Source organism: Anastrepha obliqua, chromosome 1, assembly GCF_027943255.1.
Source record: "Anastrepha obliqua isolate idAnaObli1 chromosome 1, idAnaObli1_1.0, whole genome shotgun sequence".
NCBI lineage: Eukaryota > Metazoa > Arthropoda > Insecta > Diptera > Tephritidae > Anastrepha > Anastrepha obliqua.
Genome location: NC_072892.1, coordinates 146,943,585 through 146,970,273, shown reverse-complemented (window position 1 = coordinate 146,970,273; position 26,689 = coordinate 146,943,585). Strand labels below are relative to the sequence as shown.

The following is a 26,689-nucleotide window of genomic DNA, read 5'->3' as shown; positions in this document are numbered from 1 at the left end:
GTGGTGCAGCGAATAAACATCCAACGTCTACGTTGGCTGAATCATGTCGTCCGAATCGACACAAACGCTCCGGCTCTGAAAGTATTCGATGCGATGTCAGGTGGTGATAGCAAAGCAAGAGGAAGGCCTCCTCTGCGTTGGAAAGAACAGGTAGAGAACGACTTGGCTTCACTTGGAGTTTTCAACAGGTGCTGGTTAGCATCAGAATGCAGCGACTGGCGCGCTTTGTTAAATTTGGTCAAAATCGGTTAAGCGGTTATTGCGCCAATGAAGAAGGAGAAGGAAAAGTTTTGGTAAAGGAAAAGTGATCTCATCCCAGGACATGGAATGCCGGTACGGTGAAGTCACCGATCGTAATCGTCCACCTCATTTAACAATAGGCCCAAGAAACGTACTGTTTCGACGGAGTGGATCCAAAGGGAGAGAGGTATTAGGTGAATGGGTTTGAGTGGGATGGTTAGTGTCATGCGGAGTACAATCATAAGATGACATTGCCGGGCTCGATCCTGGGAGGGGTCGATTCGTGGCGGGAGTTTAGGAAGGTGGTAAGAAACGCCATAAATATCGTTTAAATCCTGCCTGTAAACTGTTGAGTTCTCTAGGTGTTATATATCTTCCTGGATCTCATCAGCATAGTCAAGAGATGCCGCCACTCATCGGGAGTCCATTAGCACCTTCCTAAGCTCCTGACCCCCGAATGCCGTTATCGGAGTCCAATCACTCCACCATCGCAGACGACGCAGCTCCAACTTCCCCGAGAGTCCCGCATAACCTTGGCTGAATTAAGTTCTAGATACTGTAGCAGGCTAATTTCCTACTTATCCAGAATCGACCCCGACATACTAAACATATGTCCGGCATGCGAAGGCACCCCGCGCGACACTAACCACCTTTTCACATGCCCCCTCAAAACCACTCATGTAATACCCCTCTCCCTCTGTACCTAACCTGTCGAAACAGCTAGTTTCCTGGGCCTACCGTTAGATGAGCTAGACGAAGACGACCGGTGATTACACTACACTAACAGGGCAAACTTACTGCTACAACAACAACAACAACAAGATACTTCCTAATGTGCCTGGGAGGTGGCTCAGTCTCTAGCAAGTGCTTGCAGGTGTAGTGCATAAAAGTTCCGAAAAGAAGAGCAACCTATCGAAGATGGCACCCCGTAATTTGGGGCTGTTAATAGTCGGTATTGGCGTGTCATCGACTTTAACCTTCAGCTGTGAATAGGATGATGTCACTTAGACTGAAATTCAGGACCAAACTGGATGATAAAATAAACTGGAGTACACCTTTCGAAAGTAATCGCTCGGATTATATACAGATGAACCGCAAAGGTACTGCAATATATGGCCCGAAAACAAAGCGATCTGTGCCGATGGATAATTTTCCCAGCATTTTTCAAGCGAAAGTGTCTGTCTATGTGCAGAGATCAAATTAGAGAGGAACCTCCGGAATGAACGAATTGCCATTCTGAGCGACAGTCAGGCGGCACCAAGGCATAGCCATTCGTTGAGGTTAATTCCTCATTGGTCCTTGAGTGCATCGAGAAATTAAATTATCTAGGAATACATAACCGTATTCGGCTTATACTGGTCCCAGAATACAGGTGTATACCTGGGAACGAAGTGATGGAAGCATGAGCTAAAGCGGCTGCAGCCTCGTTATTAATAGCATTCAAACCCTTCCCTGTCCTGCCTTCTTTCATCAAGGAAGAGTTTAAAAGAGAAGAAAAAACTAAGGCTACGAAACCTAAGTTGGCACCAAACCATGGGGCTACGTCAGCTGAAGTCCTTACTGGTGAGTATAATCAAAAAAGATTCAACCATCTTATAACCCTCCCTAAAGACAAGCTGAGAATGATCACTAGCATTCTGGGGATATGGTCCATTGACTTCTGTCGATTCTGCGGCCATGCTCTGGAAACTGCAATACAACTCCATATCGAATGTAATACCATAGTTAGAAAAAGAGTAGCGATTATTCGCTCAGCTCAACCCAGCTCCATCTTAGGTTTATTGGAGGAGCTGTGTTTGGATGCAAGTGCAATAGAAGTTCAAACCTCCAATTCCTCTATCATTTTCTTTTCCGTATTGAAAGTCCATATAAAACGTACAACATTCAAATTAGCAGCTTTTATGCTAAAGACAAATTGACTGCTGAAGCTTAGTCGAGGTTTGGCGCTATTGTTCTTAGTTTCTTGTTCTTGTTTGCACTTGGTGCTTTCCTTATCCGTAAGGCTTGCTGTGGGTATGTCGTAGTAGTACTATGTGAGTCTGCCAAGGCACCTAATGCTAGACGCCTACAATATTAGAAGTCAATAATTACGTTGGCCTTGAAAAAATTTTGATACTTGGACCGGCTTTGTTATTATAACATCATAAAGAGAACACTTTTAGTGCGGAGTCACACTGTGCGTTTTCACCGGAGCGGTTGAAACGCATGCGTTTTCACCGCACCGGATCGACATGTCACACTGTACGGTCACTCAGCGACAATCTGCGTCAGTCTGCTGCATTCTGTAAGCACAACAAGATGTCCCGGAAAATTTTGAGAAAAAAAATAATTGCAATTTCGCTATTGGAAGCGGAAGGATTATTGAGAGAGCTAGTGAATCGCCAACACTGGGTCCATCCATTCTTTTCTCATCGTGAATCAACTGAGAAATTTCGACGGTTTTTCGAAAATATTCGCCAACTTCTATCCACGCTTTTTCTCTTGCATTCTTATCACTATATTCTTTTGCACTTTTATCCCAAAGGGCCGGCTTTTCTTGAATGCAAGTTATAAATTTATCCGTATCGAACATGATTGCAAAACGCTGCGTTTGAACCGCACAGTGTGACGGTATTCGTAAGAATATTTGTGTCGTCGATGTCTTCCGGTCTTGCGGTCAAGCCGCATCGCCGCAGCAAGTTGCGGCAACCGTCCGGTAGGTGCGGCGACAACGCATAGTGTGACAACTGTCATACAAACGCGTTCGTCATTGCCATCCTTTCACGCCGGAGCGTTTTCAACGCTCCGGTGAAAACGCACAGTGTGACTCCGCACTTAGACAATCTGCTGAGGGAAAAATCATAGGTCGGTTGGGGGAACGTTTTTTATTCCCCAAAAATGTATGAGGAATGTGTAAAATTTAATTTTATTTTATGTTATATTTGTTCTCATTATAATATTTCAGTTAATTCTATTCAGCATTTTAATTTTTAGTTTAATTCAACCTAATTTTAATTTAAAATATTTTATTGGCTAGGAATAATTTCGAATTGGCAAATAACGTAAGTATAAATGAATAAAAACATACATATATGTATATAATATTTACGTTCTTGGGCATTAGCCAAATTCCGAGCAATATTTCTTTTATCCTAATCGCCCTACACTTTGTTCACTAGTCGCCCTGTGATTCGTATGATATTCGAATCAGGTGCAACCAGAGAACTGTGGCGAATGATTTCGCCTGAAGTTGTCCATCGAATCGACAGCGAAATAAAGTTCATTCGAAAATTGAAGCGGTGCGATATAGTGCTTACAGCGGGTGTGTGGTGGTTAATTTTTTGGTGCGCAAAATTAGGAAAATAAAATTTAGTGGTGTCGCTTATAAGCGGTATCGCATCTCCGTAAAATTAGTTTTAAAAGGAAAAATGCAATAAAAGTTCGTGCGTTTTGGAAATAAAGTAGCGGTGTAAATTCATTTCGATGTCGGTATATTTGCATTTGCAAAACTAAAGTCCAGTGATTTGTGAGTCCTTAGGAAGCTTTACATATTAAAATATTGGAAGTGAAAAGGGAGACGAAGGTCGTCGTGACTGTCTAAGAAGTAATAAATACGGAAAAGATAAGTTATTGATTGATAAAGGGCAAAAAGGTGCTTACTAATTAGAATTGGATATCAAGAGTTCCATTGGGAAAAAAGCTAGTTGGAATCGGTCAATTGGCCAATTGGTTAGTCGATAATCGTTGATACATGTTTATACATGTGTATGTGGTATCGGTAGCGGAGTAGTGGTTAAAGAAATTGTCCAATTTGAGTGGTGTTCCGTAAACGCGAGACTGATTATATTGGTGTGGTGCTTTTCGAACATACAGCAGCGGTGCCTCAACATAATAAAATAACAACAACGTGATATCGAGTGAATTTGTATCAGACAGAGAACGAGTATTTGAGAACCGCGAAAGGGAGCAACGAGCAAAATGGGTAAGAAGAGTGCGAATTTACGCACAAGGTGTGATAATATATATGGTACTATTTGTTAAAAAGAAAATTGTGTAATTAAGAATCCCTCAGATATATTTAAATTAATAGGGTGGGGGAACAAAGTGCTTGAAGTGCGTATATACACATATAACATTTTTATTTTAATTTAACTATGATCTCAGGTGGAGAGGATACTCTAAGATACTCAGCTAAAATACAGTGATGCCACGAAATGGAGAAAAAATATCACAAAAAAACAAAGACTTATTTTTTGGGTCCTACTTTTTTAAATTAACCCATTATGTACTAGCGTTGCCATATGGCAACACTGTAGGTTGAATTTACAGTTATCCAAAACAGCAAAAACCAGCCACCTTAGATTGTTTAAGTTATTATATTCGTGTAACGGAAAGCTTTCACCATTGACGAAGCGATTTTGTTTCTATTTTTTCCTTAAATTCGGCGAGTAAGTCTATGGTTTTTCTAGTGCATTTTGTGAATCGCGAAAAAATGTCGCATCGGAAAAGGTAAGTTGAAATATTTTTCATAAATGTACATATATTTTTTTGGTTGTAAATATTTTAGTATTATGAATGTATAAATATTCTAAAGCAACAACAATTTCTTGTGAACTAATTTCTAATTTTCTGTTGTCGAGGTTATTTCTCAGCGTTGCCAAATGGCAACGCTAGTCCATATGATGTACAACTATTCTAAATAATAACTTTTTTGTGTTAGCTTGAAATTGCATGAGATAGAAGATGAATTGGAACAATGGGATGATGCTCAGGATGTTTACATTGAGCCACCGGAGGTTGCAGAATACACCGACGAGGATTCAGCGGATGAGGATTCTGGTGGATTCATTGACAACTTGACTGGAAGACAACTCTTGGCTACTGCTGAAATCGTCACGCGGAGAACGTCTTTTGAGGAAACCGAAGATGAGGTTACAGCTCATGGTCCAGCTAAAAAGCGTAAAGTCAGCTATAAATGGAAGAAAGCTGACTTGCCAGATTTACCCTCCACCGAATTCGAAACGACAATTTCTCAGGACTACGAAGGCAAGACTTGTACGGATATGTTTGAATTATTTTTTGATGAGGGCGTTTGTCAGTTTCTAATTGACCAGACCACTAAGTACGCATTATTTTTGAACTGCCCAGATCCCCGTATAAACATAGCGGAACTTAAATGTTTTTTTGCCATTTTGATTGTCTCGGGTTATAACAAGTTACCAAGTAAAAAATCGTACTGGGAAACTGGCGATGATATGCGAAATTCTTTGGTATCTAATGCTATGCGGCGAGATAAGTTTATACAAATCATGCGATTTGTTCATGCGAGTGATAATACTCAATTGAACAAGAACGATAGAATGAGTAAATTACGACCGTTGATGAACGTTTTAAAAAATAAGTTTCTTGAGCACATTCCAATCGAACAAGATCTAAACTACGACGAAAGCATGATTGAATATTACGGAAGACATGGATGTAAGCAATGTATTCGGAATAAGCCTATTCGTTTCGGATATAAAGCTTGGTGCCTAAATTCTGTCAGTGGATATTTAGCTAATTTTGAGGTGTATCAAGGTTCGATTCCAGGCTCTAATTTGGAACATGAGCAGAAATTCGGTAAAGCGACAGCTCCAATGCTAACTATGATAAACGAGTTACCTCTAGCTATGCGGACACAAAAGCTGCGGTTTTATTTTGATAATCTTTTCACAGGTATTCCACTATTGATGCACTTGAAAAAGATGGGTTATGGTGGTACTGGTACTCTTCGCCAAAACCGATTACCTAAAGAATGTCCGATTGCTAAAGTTGAAACCATGAAGAAGAGAGAAAGAGGTTCGTATGAATATGCTAGTCAAGGCGACGTCGTTGTAGCCCGCTGGATGGATAACTCTGTTGTGACAGTCGCCTCCACCGATCATAAAGTACACCCGCTTGGTACAGCATCTCGATACTCGAAGGCTTGTAAACAGAAAATCAAAATTCCTCGACCCCATCTTATTGGTGCTTACAATCAATCAATGGGAGGCACAGATCTCATGGATGCTCACATAAATAATTACAGGATTGGTATTCGAAGCAAGAAATGGTGGTGGCCTATCTTTACTTGGCTTATTGATGTTTCAGTAAACAATTCATGGATTTTGATGCGCAAATCCGGTAGGAATATTTCTCAGTTAGATTTCCGTCGTGAAATTGCTCAAACATATTTGAAAAAGTACGCGAATCCTCCAAAAGCGGGCGGCAGACCATCAACCTCTCAGTTTGGAGGAAGGATACTGGAAGGAGTTAGGTTTGACGGATTACATCATTATCCCCGGTCTGTTGACAAGAAACGAAGGTGTGCTGGTGAAAATTGTCAAACTATAGGCAGGGTCACATGTTCAAAGTGTAATGTAGGATTGTGTCTCAAGTGTTTTGAAAAATTTCATACGAAATACTAATTATAATAAAAATAATGTATAACTCTATGAACTATGAATAACTCTACTACAAGATAAGAATAGTTAAACTATAATAAATACTTGTTTTCTTAACACAAATTAAGTTTTATTTCATTCAAAATAATTCATCAAAAATTTTGATTTAAGTACTCGTATGTGCCTTGCGTTGCCATATGGCAACAGTCTAAAACTCAAGAATTATAAAAAAATTTTATATTTTTTTTTCATAATATATTTATTTAGACATCATTTAGTATATCCATGAAAATACTATTAAATATAACGTGTTTTGAAACTCCGTCCCTAATGGGTTAAATCAACTGAGATGTAATATATTATTCTTTCTGCAGTTTCAATTGATTTTTCGTTGATATTTTTCGAAACAAAGAGGCTCTTGTTTTACTATCCTGTTAAGTGTATACGGCCCAACTGATTTCTGTTTTTACATCTAACGTTTATTATCTGTAATAGAAATTCATACTCATCATATGAAAATTCATACTCATCATTAAAATTTTTATTTTATAAAATTTTAAATCATAGTTTACTAGGGAAAAGATTTTTCAAATTACCTTTTTTCGTTAAATAAACCGTATTATTAAATTATTATATTAAATATTGTTTCTTCAACATCAAGTTAGTAGTTATTTTATTGAGCTATAGACTACGTCGCATATTCTTACAAGTTAAGCCTTAAAATTATTGCCTGTGACTAAATTTTATCGAGTTTCTTGAGAGGGCGATCGTAATCTTTAAAATGAGCAAGATCCCTCAATGTTCGTGCAATTGGTGAAAGGGAAAAATTCTTTCGTTTTGACATCACTGCTACAATGTTATGTTTCTCTCTCTTGAACACACACACATTGGCAACTATGTCCACTCCCTGTTTTATTTTCTTTGCGCGATTTATCATAGTTTGCCTTCCTTTTATACGCAAGCTGATTTTACAGTGCCGTGCGAGTGTTAAATCCAATTGGATTTCGAATCTCCGAAAATTCGAAGAATGATATCACCGCTTGCGCCGCAGTCGCTGTAGCTGTTGGCGTACGTCATTCATATTGTTATCGCTATACTACAATTAATTACAGATACCCCACTTCACAGCCGCAACATTTCGTATTTAAAACTGCTGAAGTCTTCGAATATGCAATTCAGTCACGCATTTTACCGTTCGAGGCATTATTTTAATTCTCAATGAATCGTAAGCCGCGCCAAGAGCTTCATTCAAGAAATCAACCAAATGCATTTTTATGGTTAGCGAATGGCTAGATATTTAATCAACGTTTACATACAAACAATCACATAAATCTCTGTTAATTCAATGCAATGCAAAATAGCTAATCATGTTGGTCTAACGAAAAGGGTGTACAGAATATGGTTTTTGTTCAATTAAATATTTAATGGTGGAAAATCTACCTCTAAAATATTAGCACTACGCATTTTGAAACAACAATAACTAACAACAATATTGCTTGCAACATTTTATCCAGAAATTTGTTGTGGAAACAGTAATGTTAGCTTTCGCATTTAAAAATATTTAGTTTTAATATGCAAATGTAGGTATGTATGTACATACCAAGGAATACGCTAAGAAAAAGAAAATTTGTTTATGCTAATTACAACGTTAGTAAAAGTTTATGCGCCGATTAAAAATGGAGGAGCTATCGAAGGTGAAAGGTGAATATCGCAAAATTTACATGACCAAGTACAGCATTGGAAAGGCAATTAAAATACCTTTCTTTTGATATCTCCTCAGTTTTTAATTCGCGCATAAAATAATTAGTACCGTTATAATCAGCATACATCGAGACGGTTTGAATTCTTTACGTTCCCCTACGTATCGGTGTGATAGAAATTTTCAATCAAATCTTCAATTCGGTAATTATATTGTTTTGATTTGTTAATTCGAAATGATAACGGAAATAATCAAAAATAAATTAAAATTTAAAAATATGATCCATCGGTTTTTCTCAAAGCTATACGGACGTTGTGATCAACTAATATCAACTGAACATCGAAAACAGGGATTATTGATTACCATCAACTAACATGTCGAACTAACAGGCTTTTACTTTTCTGCGGATACCTTGGCATAAATTTTCGGCAAAATGGTCAAAAGTCACGAGGTAGCTATTTCTCGAATATTGTGTTTATTACATAAATTCTAAGTGCAGGCACTTATATCATCATATTCTGCATATTTAGCCCCTGCTACTATTCTCTGTTTTCAAATATGAAAAGATGATTCGTCGATAAGAGATATGGGTCTAATGGGAGAGAGACTATCGATGAAACAAAAACCTATTTAGATAGTCTCGAGAAATGCTGGCGACATTTAAATCAATTGGCCGATCGATTCTGAATTACGCTACGCCCGTCTGATCGCTTGGCACTTGTTTTTTGCTAACAATCGGTCTACACGACCTTACTTTCAAGAAGCCAGTTCACGTCTTTGTCAGTTTACATTGAACTGTCGCAGGCAAAAGCTCATGAACACAAAACCAGTAACGCCTTGCAAGTTTTACGAACAGCTGATTAAATAGTTGGTTAATATTTAATTTTTTTTAATTGAGCTACCTCGTATTAAATTAAAAAATAAATAAAGCAAATGAAATGCAAAAACTTAACATCACATGATTTTATTTTGTCCACAATAATTTGTGCCACTTCATCATTGCTGTCAAATGAAGAACATACAATTAGCAATTGTATTGTTGTGACAATCACAGCTTTCTTAATATTTTCCTTGCTTCCGTCTATGCATGTCTGTATATATGTATGTATGTATATGCATACATTTATTGCCAAATTAGTTATTAACCAAGAAGTACAAACATAAAACGCAAAAGATACCTTTAATTCTTTCGATTTGTGCTTCGGAAACAGCAGCAACGGTGACTGGAGGTTGTGGTTAAGAAGCACATATATCATCATTGGCCAATTCCTATTTAATATATGACTTCAAATGAACTTTATAAATTCTATCTAAAACAAAATTAGTTACATTCTCCATTTTTATTTAAATTAGGAATTTTAACTCGATTTGCAAATTTTTATTCGTGTTTATTTTTACTTGCTGTTTTTACCCAGTAAAAGCTTGCAACTTCCCCTCAAAATGAAATTTTATTTTGCTCTCACACTTTCCCCTACTTTGCAAGTTTTTCGGATACATGAACACCAAAACTTAAACAAATCCATTATATTATATATATTATTAACGAATTTAGCTTATTACTTTAAAAGAGCAATTCTTTTAGTGTGTATGAATTTAAAAATACGTAGAATAACTAAATAACTACAAACTTATTTTTAATTTAAAAGGTATTAATAAAGCATTCGCCACGAACATTAAAGCGCATGAACTTTAGTGGAAGCAATAACAGTGATTCACCAAGTTTTTGAAGTTATATTTTGGTCAATACCTAGTAAGGCTTTCATCGATAAATGGGTTGAACGTACTCTTATTACATCTTAATGAATGACTCCCTGGCTTCAACAACGACAGGTCCTATGGGTTCCTTTACTGCTTGTTTTCAATAAATGTTCTTTGTGCTTCTGTTCATATAAATTTTAAGTTTCCTGTTGAATATACTTACAAATATGAAAGTAAATATTATACATATGCAGATTGACTCCCAACAGAGTTGTGCAATTGTTTGAGTTCGTTCAAGTATAAGAAAAAACCCAACTCCAACATTTAGCAAAGGCGCTCTCTACACCATCAAAGAATTTTCACCAAAAGACCTCATCACAGACTTCTTGAATGTGCAATAAATCGGTCCACGTCATCTAAAATTAATATTTTCGGATCTAAATACATAATATAAAAATCGAAATGTTGTTTAGTTATTTGTTCGAGGGGATTTTATGCTTGCTTTGTTGTGGCGCGTCAATAACAGATGTATGTATCTGCATATTTAAGTTTCAGATCGACTTTACATGGTAACGATCTTAAAGCACAATTTATTTAACATCATTTATCTTTTATTTGGATACAACTTTGCATCGAATTATTGAAAAGAAATTCACGGCCTAATGATATGAAAATTTTCTTCAAATGGTAAAGAACCTAATAAAAAGCTTCACATAATTTTCTACTGCAAATATTGATTGAGTTAGCTGAAATCGTGACTGTGAGATTATTTCAAAAGTTTGCCTGCACCAAATACAGATTTAATTTCACAAATAATTTGTTGAAGTGCAATTAAAAGTTTTTGATTTTAAAATAATTATTATTACACACATACATATGAACATATAAATTCGAGTATTCGTATGATTACATATGAACATATATCTTCATACTTATTATGTATCTTGAATTGTGTGTGCCTGTCTTCTCATGGATTTGTAAGCAAAATGAAGCGATTCACTAGAGTTCGTGAATGTGGGTCACCTGCACTTGACTCTCTGCCAGTTAGTTCAATTGAATTTAATTTTAATTTCCTTGTTTCTTCTTCGGCTAAGCGGCACTCCTCTCCTTATTTTTCACTTGTATTATTTTTTTCTTTGTTTTGCCATTTACTTCCTCACATTTGCCGTATCGTTCGCCCCGTCACATAGTCAACTTAGATTGAGTGGCGTCAGTGCTACTCGAATGAAGTGAATGTGACTATTGGTAACTGAGGCGGCAGAAGCAGGAGCAGCAGCAGCAGCAGCAATATAAAAATGTCAAACACAACACAGAGTGTAGAGCATGAGTAGCCGTGACAGCGCTGTGAAGGAACTGTGTGGGAGCTGCATTAGGGTGGGCACATAATTAGTTTTCCTACTTATGTAGGTTATGTTATTTTACCAACAATACTCCCATTGCACGCTATTTGTTGATCATCGGGGAATGGCGTTGACCTCTTCACGTCCGAGAAATTATTTTTTTTATTGTATAATGTAGTGTAATTTTAACAATTTAATAACATATACGATTTAAAGGGCGACTATTCAGTGGGGGTACATAAATTTAATTAGAAACGATGGGTATTATGTGTGTGAGACATGTAAGTATATGTGTACATAGCATATACGAAATAGAAGAAAAATGTAAGTATTTCACCCAATACGAGGTTATTTGGAAGAATCATTCCATAAGTAAATGTAGTAAAAATGTTTCATTTGGCGATTATTTAATTTGATCCTCCTTCATTTTATGTTAAAAAATATATATATGTATGTATATATATAATATTTATATTGTTTAACTCATACATTTTCCATTGCATGTTTGTTTCATGGGACGGGTCTGAAGTCCAGCGCACAACCAGCTCTTGCGCAAGAAAAATGGGCACAAGTTTGCCTCTAGGCCAAGGCGTCAGCACTGAAAGAAAACAAATGAATACAAGAGAAAGAATACACGAAGGGATGTAGAAAGCAAAAGAAAAACTGTCTTTGGAGGCTTTATCATTCAAATTTTTTAAATATTTTTTTATCTAAACAACCAAATATTCCCTGATTGATGTATAACCAAGTAACTTAGACCCAAAAGCTTGTTCATTCTCTGTGCTGACGTCTCTCAAAACAGCAAATTCTGTCAAATTCGTTAAAGAAACAAAGTAGCAGGACTGTTAATGGCGCGCCACCTTTGTGTTCTCTACATCATGGATGGAGAGAGTAATAAGGTGGCGCCGGTTGTGGTACCGCTGCTTTGCTCTCAGCGAATTTGACATGGCGATGTGACGTGCATTCTCTGATGCGCGCAATCTCGTTTCTAACATTCTTGCATCTTGGGATTGGGATGTTTTATTAAATATCGCGTTGCTTACTCTCAGACAAACACTCACTTGTTGCCGCACATACTGCCGTATAGCCTCTGGTGACGGACAAGCATTGTTTGACAAGAACTTTATATGTGTGCGTGTCGGCTGATTGACGCTAATATCTAAAATTTTTGATTTTCATCATTCAAAAGCCGACAACAAGTATGTGTGACACGACGACACCCGACTGCACTAACACACACAAAGCTCAGTCAAGCATGCTGGATCGTCTCCCGAGGCCAGTAGACTCTCGTGAGCACTTAAACCCATGATGGAAAGAATAATGAGATGGCGCCTATCGTGGTACCGTTACTTTGCTCTCAGCGAATTTAACAATGAGTTACATCGTTTTAGCACCAGTACAATTTTCGTAACTTGATTTAGGATTTTTTTTTTGTTATTTAGTCTCGGAAGCTGCAGTGTTGCCTAGCTTTGGATATAAAAACGCACTAAAATGTCCATTTCAAGAAAATAAAAACCAAATTTTTATTGAATTACTTAAAGAACTTTGTATGCGCGACAAATTGTCTTTAAAATGTGCGTTTTTTTTAACAAATGTTATGTAAAATTGAATTCGAGTTTGTTTTTTTGTTAAGAAAACGACTTTTTTGCTATATTTGAGGTTATGTAACAAGATTTTTGTAAAAATGTCGTTATGGTTTCTTCAGTATTTTCTGGTATTTTGTTGCTTATTTTAACTATTAATACACCTCTTCATGCCCTACGTCCCACTAAGGATTTAGGACCGGAAGAAACGATTAAACCTCTAAGGTTTTAATTCGCATTCAGTAATTTCAAAAGCTTTTTAAAATGTGTAAAAAAGTTTTCAATGTTAAGAAGAGTTGAGAAAGGGACATTTAATATTCTTGCATAACCTTAAAAGGAGCAAAAAATTAAATTTACACTTTCAAAATATCAAATTTTATAAGAACCAACAAATTTTCATTAACACTAAAATCTTCTCAGAGTGACCTTTTAACATTCTTTTTTTTAATAATAAAGTTTTTTCTTTTTAACTTATAGTTTCGGTAGCTTTAAATTAAAAATAAGAAACAAACACCAACTTAAAAATTTTCACATTTTGATACATAAAAAAGCATTAAATTTATTGCGAAGAGCAAATGGTTGGCAACACTGCACAACTTGGCAAAAGTGACGTCACGCACTCTCTGATGGGCGCAGTCTTGTTTCTATCATTCTTGCCTTAAACCGAACAAGCGTATTTGGTTGCTAAACAGAGAATACTTAACACAAAACAACCGGAAGTTGAGAGCTGCTTGAACTATGCAAAATAATCGTTTCTGGTCACCCAAAGGTGAATTGTAATTAAATACTTGTACCACTTTTGTGGAAAAATGCAAAAACAATCTTTGGACGTCTCTTGCCCTTAATCCCTAAAAAAGTTTCGAAAATGTTCCGTTCAAGACACACACCAACACAGTCCAAGAAGACATAGACAGAAGCTAGACCTGCAACTGCACATTTTCTTGAAAAAAAAATTTGGTAAACTACACCTTTTGGTATGGAATTAGAACATTTTCAGTGGAGCACTAAACTATGCAATACATATGTACATATTATGTTGTTGTTGTGAGAAAAAAAATTGTGTGGATGGTTAACAAATGGGAACCTTTTGATTGAAAAAACAAAATTGGGTCACTATCAGCACTTTACCACAGTTGGTGCTCTCTACGCCTATTACTTCTTTCTCTAGCTTTCACATACATACGAGCACATAGATGAAGATTCTGACTCAAACTTTTGTTAATTTTTTGGCCCCTGAAATAAAAAAATTAGAAACTCCTTTCGCTGCTTCGAAATAAACATTCGAACTTCTGACGTTATTTTAATTAATGTATGTATCTACGTACGTACATACATAGTATGTACAAATATGCGTGTATATGAAAATTTACATGAAGAATTCGTTCGTATGTGCTCAATTAGCAGCTCCGAATGACATCATCGACTCCACATGAAGGCTTAACCGTGTCATATGAGCCTACAAACAAGCACACTCAAATACAAATTTATATGTATGTATATACATACATAAATATGTATGTAGGCTTTAAGAGAACCACTTGTAATAAATAAAATGTAAACAAAATTTCATTAAAATCATCTTCCACAAGGAATTAAATAAACTTATATTTTTTTTAAATATAGTGATATTTATATATATGTATTTATATTTCTGCACGATTGACTCATGTATGTATGTATATAAGAATGTTTGCATACGAACATTGTCATTTGTTGATAACACCACTGTGAGAACTTATGAGAACAATGAAAATGTTGATTGCATAATACTAACTACGCCCGACCTGTTTTTTAACAAACAAAAATAAAAACAACAAATGAAAAAAATCGGACTTTCTAACGAACGAACATTTTTTAGTATCGTGGCGTTAACGATGGTTTACGATGATGAGAAGCGGTGCGAAGCGAACGTCTGTCTAGTACGTCATACCCTGACTTAACCAGCTGAACTTGCAAACATTCACAGCTTTTTGGGTTGCTTATGTGCAATATATGAGTAGACATTAGTATATACATACAAAGATTTATTTATTTGGTATATAGGTATGTGCTTGTGTACAAACATATATGTTTGACGATACGTATATGTACGTTAAAAGCTATTATGTTAGTACAGACTATAAATGTATACGTTTTTACGTATATACTTATGTATGTAAAACCACTTTTTAGAGTAGTTAGAAATGTACATACATATAACCGGCACACATTCACTGGAGTCTCCGCCTGTGTGTCATGAGTATAATGTATTTGTGTGAGAAAAAGTAAATGATGGCCTTATCATCTCGATTTAATTGAATTTAATTTTTTTTTGTTTAATGAATTCTTTCTACAAATACTTATAACTTTTGTAGATATTGAATAATGAATGCAGTAATAAAGCCAAATGCCTTGTTTTATTTAAGAATTTTTTTCTTTCACACCTTGCTTTTAAATGTAGATATTCGTAGTAATGCTTGAAATATTTTTTAAAAGTAGCGTTCTTTCGAATCTATTATAATTTTTATTTACAAGATATAACAAATCATATGATTTGATCGAATTCAATTATAGGTACCGAACTTCTAACTATTATTGGCATCAAAAATACACATCCACATATTATATGTGTGTATGTATTACTTATTTTATTTGTAAATATTTTCATTATGTTGTAAATTTGTTTTAAAGCGGAAAATGAGGTAAAAGTAATCGAGCTTTTTTTTCATATTTAATTGTATTTCAAATATACATACACATACATATGTATATGTATGTATATATTTTTTTATAACACAAATGACAGAAGCTGTCTATCGCCGGCGAAAATTTTGTTTATTTACTTATGTACATTCATCTGATTCACTAAATATTTTTAGTAAAATTTGGCAAACAAAATGCTTCATTTCTGATTAAATAGAAATAAAATCAACACAAAATTTAATTCAATAAAATGAGGCGTATATTTTATGAGCAGCTATTTTTAGTATAACTGAGAATGTCGAAAATTCAATTTATTACAAAGGTATGCTTGAAAATACCATATGGATGTGAAGTCTTTTCAAATGCGCCCAAATAATGTGAGGTGAAATGGTCAGTCCAGTTTAGCAAACATTTAATGAATGAAAGAGATTGCGCAATAGAAACCTGATAAATTGAATTTTTTTTTATTGGTTGAGCTGTGAATTTCACGTAATATCCCTGCTGGTTCACAGGATACTCTGATCTACTCTTTGGATTATTTTTTAAAGGGATATTTGACATTGATTATGTATATGTAAGGCAATATCTGCAAATTTATTCTTGGTACACGGTTTTTACTTTTCGAAACAATTCAAATTTGAATTTCCAATTTGCACACATACCGTACGTAAATCCCATGCAACTATTGCCCCGGTAGGATATCTTTAATCTATAATAGGATAATATAAGTAGTTGCATCTGATCTGGCCGCCTCTGTATACTGAAAGTCATAATTAAATTTTAATGGTTTATACCCTAACTAATAGGATGGTAAAGATTTAGAAAAACAAAGAATTAATTTTTGTTTGTATTTTGTTTATATTTTAAATCTGTTAACTACAGCTATCTCTCCGAGCTTTCCGCATTTCTATGTAAAAAAATGTAATCTGAAGGTTCCATGTTTTGCCTTTATTTCCAAATAATGGCAGTATTTACTTCATTTTATTAGAGAAGAATAAGTATTAACGACAAATATAAAGTAATTGATTAATTAATGCTCTAGTGGCTTTCGCAGTGACTGAGAAAATGTGCAGATAATTGAAGTACGGCTTTAGTGAAATTCACCAAGACGATTTGAAGGTAATAAAAGCTTAAATGTATCCACTTCCCACCATTATATCGTAAATAATCCAAACAGGATAAAACCAAATTACTCACTAAATTGCTGTTGCAACGATATCAAAGCATTTGTTCGCCTACAACTAGGACACACAATTACCGCCCATTCATACGTTTTCAATGGTTCCAGTCCTCCTTGTTGTCAACACTGTCATTTTGCACCAATCAGAAAAAGTATCTTTCGTAATTAAATACCTTCTACACTGTTAAAAAAACTATTTCCTCAGAATGGATTGAAAAAATTGATGTGAAATTTTTTTCTTTTACGTAGTTATTATATTTTGACCATAGTCCTAATTAATTAAGCTTTCTAGTCCCACCTGTTACATGTACAGACCTTTAAGTTACATCTAAGGCCTTTAAGTTAACTACAAGTATCTCTTATTTTTACATCTGCGAGCCGAAGGTGCTGGCAGCCAGTGTTTCTTTTTTTACTTGTAAGAATAATGTATTATTAAATAAATAAAAAGCTTAAATTTACTGTGGAAAGGAACTCTACGACTTATTTCAGTATTTTTTTCGGAAAATTTTTTACAAGAAGCCTTCCAAAGTATACAGGAATTTTCAACAATTAGTGTTTCCAGTGAGGCCAATTATTGAGTCTGTCGGAGAGGTACATAGATATATCTTTCTCTGATATTTTGCTAAATTCCATGGCATTTGTATTAGTAGAATCAGATTTTTTGTAAACGCAATGGCAGGCTTCAACGCAGTTTCCATCAAAACTGTGCGTGAGTTCATCAAATATCAGCCGAAATATTCATTGAAATTTATGGAATTAGTACATTTGCTGGTAATATCATGCAGCATCATAATTGCGCAATCATATCGTTCGATCTTTTTCACCGTTCCCACGACAGTCGGTTCTACGTTACCGGAACGACCCGGATTTATATCCGGCCAAGGACTGTCACTTCAGTAGCATTCCCCATATATGTATGAGGAATGTTTATGCTGCTACAACAAAAACAACAACAACAACCTATTTTTTTTTTACTAAAATAGACATTTGAACTAACAACTACAAATCATATTCGCCTGATTTGTCAATAAAACTTTTGTTTACCACCTCAAAAAAAAAAATTCATTAGCCGCTGATATACGAACGATATACTTGTAAGAGCGAAAAAGACCTGTACCAGCATCCTCAAGAACATTTCTTTAGCGATCTAAAACTCTCATTCAATGTGGCTTTCGACTGCGCAGTTGCTGAATTGGCGGTGTCGAATAAAATAAATCGGTTGATCTGATTAAGGGTTCATCTTGTCAATGAAATAAAAGTAATTTGCGAACGGCTCCAAAAAAATTAGAATAATGTAAAATAAGCTTTTGTACTGTGGAGATGAAAGAATAACAAAAAGAGAGCGAGTATTAGGGGAAGTATTGAAGCTTATCTGTTCTACACAGGGTGTTCGAGGCAATTAATAACTGAAAAGTTGAAATGTGTCTGCTTATTGCTTTCAAACACCCCATTTACACGATGTCTCCACTGGAAGGGAAACATTTTGTTCGAGGGTGAAGGACGGCCGCGGAAGAGGGAAGGGAATTTGTCTCCTGTACTGGCGACACGCTTTGTGCTTCTTATTCGTATTTCCAATCTTAAAGCAATTTTTGACAGTTGCTTCATTTGTTTTCTTCTTCTGTGGTAGAAGGTTCGGAGTTATGTGTTGGTTTTCAAGCAAACGGAAGATAACAAAGATGACAAACATCCGAACACTGCTTGGGAAATGCAGGATTATTTTTGCTAGTTAAGTAGGTATAATTTAATATATATAATGGAGCATTTTTATGTTGAATTCTAATTTTACCCGCATTTCTAGATACTCAAGTTAATTTTAAGTTAATTATTTATGTATGAAGTATTTTTAATTTAATTTTTTTTATTCAAGTACAATAATTTATAAATATATTTCAATAAAAAAAACAACAAATTATTTATTATTTAACCAGTTTGCATTTTTCATTCATATATTTAAGAAACTGTTGTCGAACGCTCTCTGCTTTACATGTAAGCGCGTGCTAGAATACATCCGAACCAGACGATGTTAAAGCATTAATGTCAAAATGTTGCCGAAAACAATTTTGCCCGTGTGTCCGCGAATGAGACATGAAAAGAGAAATTCCAGTGTCTCCCTTCCAGATGTCTCCGTGTGTAAATGGGGTGAAACTTAAAGCCAACTAATTTAATTGTATATTTAACATAATCTCAATTTACTATTTAAAAGAATTTGTGTACATTTTATACACATACAAATATTTATTTAACTATAAAGCGTTAGCATGTAAAAAAAAAATAATTACCTCAAATATTAACATTGTTAGGTACAAACAATTAGCATAAACGCTAATTTGAATTTCAATTTGACAAACTAATCAATTTTGCACGTACATTGTTTGCAGATTTGAAATATTTCTCGCCAGAAGTATATACCAGTTTTATATTTTTCATCAAAGGCACAACTGACTGAGCATTTCGCATCAACCTGTGAATATATCTTAACACGTTTAAATATTTTCTTATTCACTCCATACTATTTTCATTCTCAAATGAAGCCTACCTATTTGTTATTTTTTCAGTAGGCGTATACGTGTACCACCGGTAATTCTAAATGAAAGAGTAGTGATACATATTTAAATTCTGGTAATTAATAAAAAATTAATTCGAACCACACTTAGAAGCTCAATTTCTAAAATAGGCGCCATTTCCATGCGCGGCTCTTCAGCATCATACTCATCTAATAATAGCCCAGACAGACAGCGGCGTTAAGCGGAATTATCGGCGCAGTTAATTCTGATTAAAATTGTAGGGTGACAGACGGGTGTTATGCGGATGACTGAACAGTTGATTTGCTTATTGGATAGTTCTATCAGTAAAAGATGGACCGCAAACAAAAAATAGGGGTATAAGCTGCCCTGATACTAAAAAATAATTATTTATTTTTAAAAATTCTTAAATTGCAATTTCTCCCAAGTATGGTGCCGTCAGAACAGAAAATAAAGGAATAAAAAGAAGAGATAGAATAAGTGAAAGTGTGAATAAGCCTCTTGTTTTCGCCAAGCTTTAGCTAGTGGAACAGATGCAGCCACTGATATAAATAAACATATTTTGGCAGCGCTGGCAGCCTAAATAGTTATACCAGTTTTATGAGATATGCTTTCACATTCGGATGTTTCGTCAAGGGAGCGAGCAGAGAAGTGGCGAATAGAAGAGGCCTAAAGGCTTGTGTATTTTCTGTACTGACGTCACTCAAATGCCAAATTCATAAAAAATATCGTAGCTGTCTTCGGCAAGTAGCGATCTTCTGTTTTCTCTACATCATAATTTTGTATTCTATCATTCAATAATTATAATTATTGTGGCTTTTGTTTTTTCTTTTACCCAATTTTTATAATGTTGTTGACCGAGTTTCTTTGAAATGAAGAGCGAACGATACTTGGATGAAATGAGATATTTGCGTGAGTGTGTGAGTGCTTAGTTAATGGATTTTAAAGTATGGTAATCGTTTTTTGGCTCCCGATACGTAAATTGCTATTTCGAAAAAGACGTTTCAATTAACTTGGGCCATTGAAGAAGTAAGCGATGATCAACTTCAATCAGAAGAAGTTGATTTCGATAAAATTTAACCACAAAAATATTAATTACCAACGAGAGCTTCCCTGCCAAAGACCGAAAATTCATTAAAAAATGAATATTTAATGCTTCAGGCGGGATTACTGCACTTAATTTTTTAAGTTACTCCCACAGCCTTTGACGACATCTAAATTTAAAATTACCGGCTCATACTACGATCGAGAGGCCAGAGCTATTAGAAAAACTATAATATTATCTCACATTTTGGCGAATCGAACTAACAGCCGATATGCCAAACACAAACACACTAAAAAGCTATTTAGCAATAGTGGGGGAAAAATAGAAGCTTTTGTTCTAAAAATCCATCAACGTAAAGTGCAGTATTTTTCATGAAGTCGGTTGAAGAAGAAATAATATGTAGTGCATACTTCTTGTTTTAATTCAAAATTTATTATGATGCAAATTAAAAGCACATCCTTTGGCACATCCTTTGGTCTTCTCCATTTTTGGGGCGCGTCTTGATTTTCTTACGCCGTCTTCGATTGTCAGATACTTTTTATGAGAGGCTTTTCTTGGCAGAAATACAATCATTTAATTAATTTCAAAATTTCAATTAAAAAAAATTAATACCGAACAACATACATAGCTCTTATTACACGCCTCATTTTTAGCTGCATTAAAATAAATTAAAAACTCAACTATAAAAAATACGTCCTGAGTTTTTTTATTGCTCAGAAAATAAAATATTATACATTTCGTATTTATAGAATTTGAAATAGTGTTTTGATTATTATTGTAGAAGGAGCGTTAGAATATGTAAATATTTGTATTGGTAACCGTGAAGAATAGTTTAAAGATAATAAAATAAATACCAATGCATAATTGAAACGTGTTTGTTATATTTGCAAACCCGTATGCTTTCTGAACATGTTTCTATGTGTACATACACTTGCCAGAAAAAGTATCTGTACACAAAGAAATGAAAGCAACATATTAAGAAATTCTTGTAAAAAACTAAAACATTTTAAACTTTTATGAAATAATTTTTGGTTAATAATTTTTCTACAATTTCTATACATTTTTTTCCTAGTACATCTTTTAAAATTAAATTTCACAAAACAAAAAAAAAAAACTTCACTTCAACGAAGAAAAAAAATTTCTGTACGCACGAAAACAGGGATTCGCCGCAGTATGCAGTGGCATATTCATACCCAATAACGGTTTTATTTTAGTTTGTAATTGATTTTGCTGTGATTACATTACTTTGGAGGCATTTTAAAGTTTTTCTGTTCAAGAAATAGCGATGGACCTTAAAACCAAGGAAATTAGTGTTGGCGAGAGAAAAATTATCCTGAAACTTAGAAATGAAGGCAAAACTTCCCCGCAAATTCATAGGAAGAACTCACTCTTCTGTAAAGTATGTCGTGCAAACATACAATACAACTGGTTCAATTGCGTCAAAGCCACGTTCTGGTCGACTTGCTAGGTCTTGCTGACCGTACGTGAGAAACAAACCATATTGTATTCAGTGAAAAATAATCGTCGAAAAACGGGTTCTCAAATAAGTAAAAACCTTTCAAATACCTTTGGCAAGCGTGTACACGACGATACTGTACGTAAAATACTTAAAAAGGATGGGTATCGCGGACGTGTAGCACGAGAAACCCGTACATATCCGAAATCAACAGAAAATAACGCATGGATATTTTGTAAACGAATACATTAATAAGCCTCCAGAAATTTAGGAACGTGTTCTATTTTCGGATGAAAGCAAGAATTGCATATTTGGCATTAGAGGAAGAAAACTTGTGTGGCGTATGAACGGTACTGCGCTCGAAAAAGAACATTTTGCGCATCTTTTCTTATTTAAATATTTTAAAGGCTAGCATGATGCAAAGCGTTCAACAGTTGGAGCTTGGTGATGATTTCTGGTTTCAGTGATTGCTGTATAATACAAATCACCAATTGTACTTAGGATAAAATGTATAGAAATTGTGGACAAATTTCTGCCTAAACATTTCTCATAAAAGTTTGAATTGTTTTAGTTTTTTTAATAACGATTTTTTTAATATGTTGCTTTCATTTCTTTGTGTACGGATACTTTTTTTAGCAAGTGTATATGTACGCTGAAGGGTTGCTTGGACCGACAGAGGAATTACTCTTTAAAAACGCAGCTATATTATATATTCTACAATGTTATTTTTAAATTCCTGGATTTTTTTTTTTTGTCAATATTTTAAAAAATTTTAATCTTTTACATTCTACCTATTTGTCGGGAAATTTAAATAAGCCAATGTGGATAATGGCAATAATGTTATTGCTAAGTAACTGTAAATGCATGTAATGTAGCATTTTATTGCCCTACTAATCCCTATCCAAACAATGAGTTTGTTGCGCTGCAAATGAGTCGGTCCCTATATATGTTTTGTCGATTCATGCACACACACACACATACGCATGGTTGGAATGCATAGAGCAAGTGGTTGTATTTGTAATTTCTCTCTCTTTCATTGCGCAACTCTTCGAATCATCTATTTTCGTATTTTGTTTTTCCAGAGTGTAGGAATTTATATACATACATACATATGTGCATATGTGTACATGTGTACGTATTCTCTATTTAAATTGTGTGGTTTTTAGACGAAAAAATTTAAAGTATTCAAATTTGTAAGCCCAAATTTTTAGTAGCGGGCGGAGTATAACATTACGATTTCTTTCACTCAGGGGATAATATTAAAATAAAAAAAAAAAATTGTTTAATTATATTGGGTTCTAAGGGGATTTTTTTGCGAAGTTGTGGTTTTATTTAGAAGCAATTTATTCAAATTACATACTTTCATTGGAAAATAATTTTTTTTTTTTAAGTTGTTTTCTCATCTTGCCCTCAACCTCACTTTGAATTGCCCTTTGAATATTTGTCAATTTCAAAACCACTGCAACGAACGGGTAACTTATTTGAAAATTACGAATTGAACTCAAATTGACTAATAGCGCTTAGATGATTTTCAACAAAAAAACTGATGTACGAAATTTTATAAGAAATATCAACTAACCTTTCTGGTCAAATACTCATTTTTTGTAGATATTTTTTAGGAATTTTTTTTTTAAGAAAATAAAATGCGATCGTTTTGATTTTATAGCATGTTATTATTAACATCAAATAATATATTATACAAAAAAAAAATTATTTTGTAGTAGTGTGGCACCAAAGTAAGCGTGTTAAAAACAATATAGGTGGCGTGTCCACAGGATTTTGGCTCTTCAGGACATTTGAAACGAAAAAGTTAAACCGATTATTATTCTGTAGGCTTGTCATTCTGGAAGGTGCTACTTTCGTTTCAGCCCTGATTTCCACCCTAAAAACATACCTTTTTTTTAAAGTCCGCCATTTTATTATTTTTCAAAAAAATTTCCCTATTTTGTCATCAGTAGCAACACTAAAGCTAGAGATACACAGCTACAGATTTCGGTTTGAATGCGAATAAGATAAAATAAAAAAATTTAATTCAGGCAAAAGATTTCGGTATGTTTTATAAATATTTATTAAGTATATTGAAAATGAATTGACGTGGCGCACTTACATATTTTATTAGTATAATACATCCCCTGAAGCCGAGTAGGCTTGTTCGTGTCTACCATTCGGTTGGTCCTGAATTTGGAGCCCATTAGGGACATGAAATATGAAATGAAAGGTTTTTTGTGATGGCGGTCTTCTCCCCTTGACACACATTTCTGTTATTCATTCAAGAGTATGTTTATACATTAGGGTGACTCACCAAAGAAAGTTGTTATTTTCTTACCAGACAATAAAATTTATTATATTTGAAAATTTACACAAAAATATTACGGAAATATATTATATTAAAATTTACGTTTATTTGGAAAATACTCCCAAAATCGATATTTTTATTATAAATAAAACTAGTTTTTAAATGAGTATATGTATGTATTTTTCCGAAAAAAAAGAGTTTGAAGCTGGAATTGGAGGTGGCGTAACCATAACCATAGCCGCAACATTATAGCATTTGTCGATTAGTCATGCCGTAACCATAAACAGCTGATATTGAAACAGAATTAATGACAACATTTGCATTTTGTCACAAAAAAAAAACACGGATAATTTTCCACTAAGTCAATTAATTTTTCGTCGTTCATTTCTAATATTCAAATTTTTATCGCAACCATCAAAACAAATAAAGTATTTCACAGCAGCTTTCACGACTATAGTGCAGCACCTATACTCGTTTACAGTGTTGCCCATGTTTGATCAGGAAAGCCGCGTTTCCGCAACGACCTGGATTTATATCCGGCCAAGGACTGTCACTCCAGCAGCATTCCCCGTATGTAAGTATGGGGAATGTTTATGCTGCGACAACAACAACAACATCAGATTACGATTACGGCTAAGGTACGGCACCACTAATCGCAGTTTAAGCTTAGAAAGTCTGCATAAAAAATGTTAATTGTATCAACGAAAGCGATCTGATGTACCCTAATGTACGTACATATTTAATAGTATTTGTAACTATCACACTGAACAAGGCCAATATTTCTTTTACAGCAACACAACAAAAGTGAGGTCAGAGGAGGAGGAAGTCACGTCAGTATTATTATACACACTTTCAGAGCCTTTGTTTTCAAGTATTTTTCTTTATTCATACTTTGAACTTGAATTTAATTAAATATTGGCCGACAATTTGTTTTCATGTTGTTATTACATTTCTTATTCGTTGTATGTATGTACACTTCACACATGTATGTAATTATTATGTTTCTAGGCATATGTTAGCTTACTTAATTATAACCAGTTTGTTATTTTTACTTCTTGCCTTTCATGAATTTAAATTTTTCACATAAGTTACATGTGAATGGAAAGCGGAAGATCTAACTAGGTTTTAACAATGCGGCTTCACGCTCAATTTTTTTGTCAGTTGTTCAAGAAAGCTTCAAAGCAAACTCTTACATACGTGTACGAGATATAGTAAGTTAAGAATCCCAAATTTTTTAAATTAAAATAAGCTGGACTCAATTTGTATCACGCTTAAAGTTTCGTGGAAATAGGGCATACCCTAATTTATACGAGAAAACTTCTAAAACAGAGAAAATGAGTCTCGGTCCATTTAGTTACCTACGTAACTTATTTTAGCAAGCAAAAACCGAACTGATTCCGAAATGTTTTCTATTTGAACCAATTATATTTTTGCGTAGTGAAATATGCCAGGTAAATTCATAAAAAATGTGCAGGCACTTTCTCTGGTATCATTTCGTGTTCACTGCTCATTACACAAAATCTTTTGCTTTAGAAAAATCAAAATTCCCATGAAGTTCACCATTGATGAAAGTTATAGAGTTTTATAGTGCAGACGCAGTGCTAGCCATAATTCTAAATGCTAGTTTAACTGTGATGAATTTTTTTAACTGAGTTTAATACTGCGAAATTGGGCGTGTCAGCGTAGCTAACTGCAAAGCGTAGTTAAACCAGCACTGAAAACTGGCCCTAACTTAAATGTAAATTGGTATTCAAGTACATTTTTCTAATCATTAATCTAATGTATTTTTTTGGTGAAAGTGAAGTAAACACTCCGAAATGTAGGCAATTGGGTCATAACACGCGTAGTTTCAATGTTTTTGAGTTAATTGCCTTTTCAAATTTGTATAATTAAATTTCCTACATTTTTTCAGTTACATTTTTTCAGTGTTACGAAAAAATATGTGTGATGCCATAAAAATCAGACTTTGACATTTTTTAATTATTACATAAAAACGTATGACTGCTTATGGTATCTCGATCTAAACTAAGATAATGCAAGAATTTAAAAGACAACCGGTTTCATATCCAGATTGTATGGGTAAAGTGTTGGGAGCATAATTATTCTACAGATTGGCAATCTCACAGGATACATTTTTATATTTCCAAAAACCTCTTTCATTCAACGTATCTCTAAACAACTCTCTAACCTCAGACAGGTAATGGCAAATATATGCATAGGTATTCTGCTAGGCAGCCGTCTCACGTGGCGATTGCACATATTTTTAAAGCGGAAAGAACTTGGGCTGAATCTCCGTTCACTTTACTGGTTACTTGGCCACAAATCAGACTTTTCGTTAGACAGTGAAGTCCTCATATACAGAACAATTCTTAAGGGAGGGGTCTAGGGTTTGACTTTCAAATCGATTTTTTGGAAATAGCTTTTTCTTATAGTAAATCATCTCAAAAATATTGTCCCAAAATTTCAGCTCAATCGGAGCAAAACTTTTGGAGTTATAGACGTTTTTGTCCCCACTCCTCTGCGACAGCTGCGAGCGTTTGGAGCGGA

The 26,689-nt window shown here is 34.5% G+C and overlaps 1 protein-coding gene across 10 annotated transcripts in view; it reads left to right on the top strand.

Moving 5' to 3' along the window:
• Positions 1-3,486: 3,486 nt before the first annotated feature.
• Positions 3,487-26,689, top strand: part of LOC129236419 (actin-binding LIM protein 2) — a 46,524-nt gene continuing 23,321 nt past the window's right edge. For 6 of the 10 annotated variants that reach the window (XR_008581666.1, XM_054870798.1, XM_054870801.1 and 3 more), the window contains exon 1: positions 3,487-4,201. Coding sequence is in view for 9 of the 10 variants with exons in the window: in XM_054870798.1 (XP_054726773.1) it covers positions 4,198-4,201 (4 nt within the window). In the remaining variant the exon portion in view is untranslated. The remainder of the gene's footprint in view (positions 4,202-26,689) is intronic. The other 4 variants (XM_054870799.1, XM_054870800.1, XM_054870797.1 and 1 more) reach the window with 1 other exon arrangement.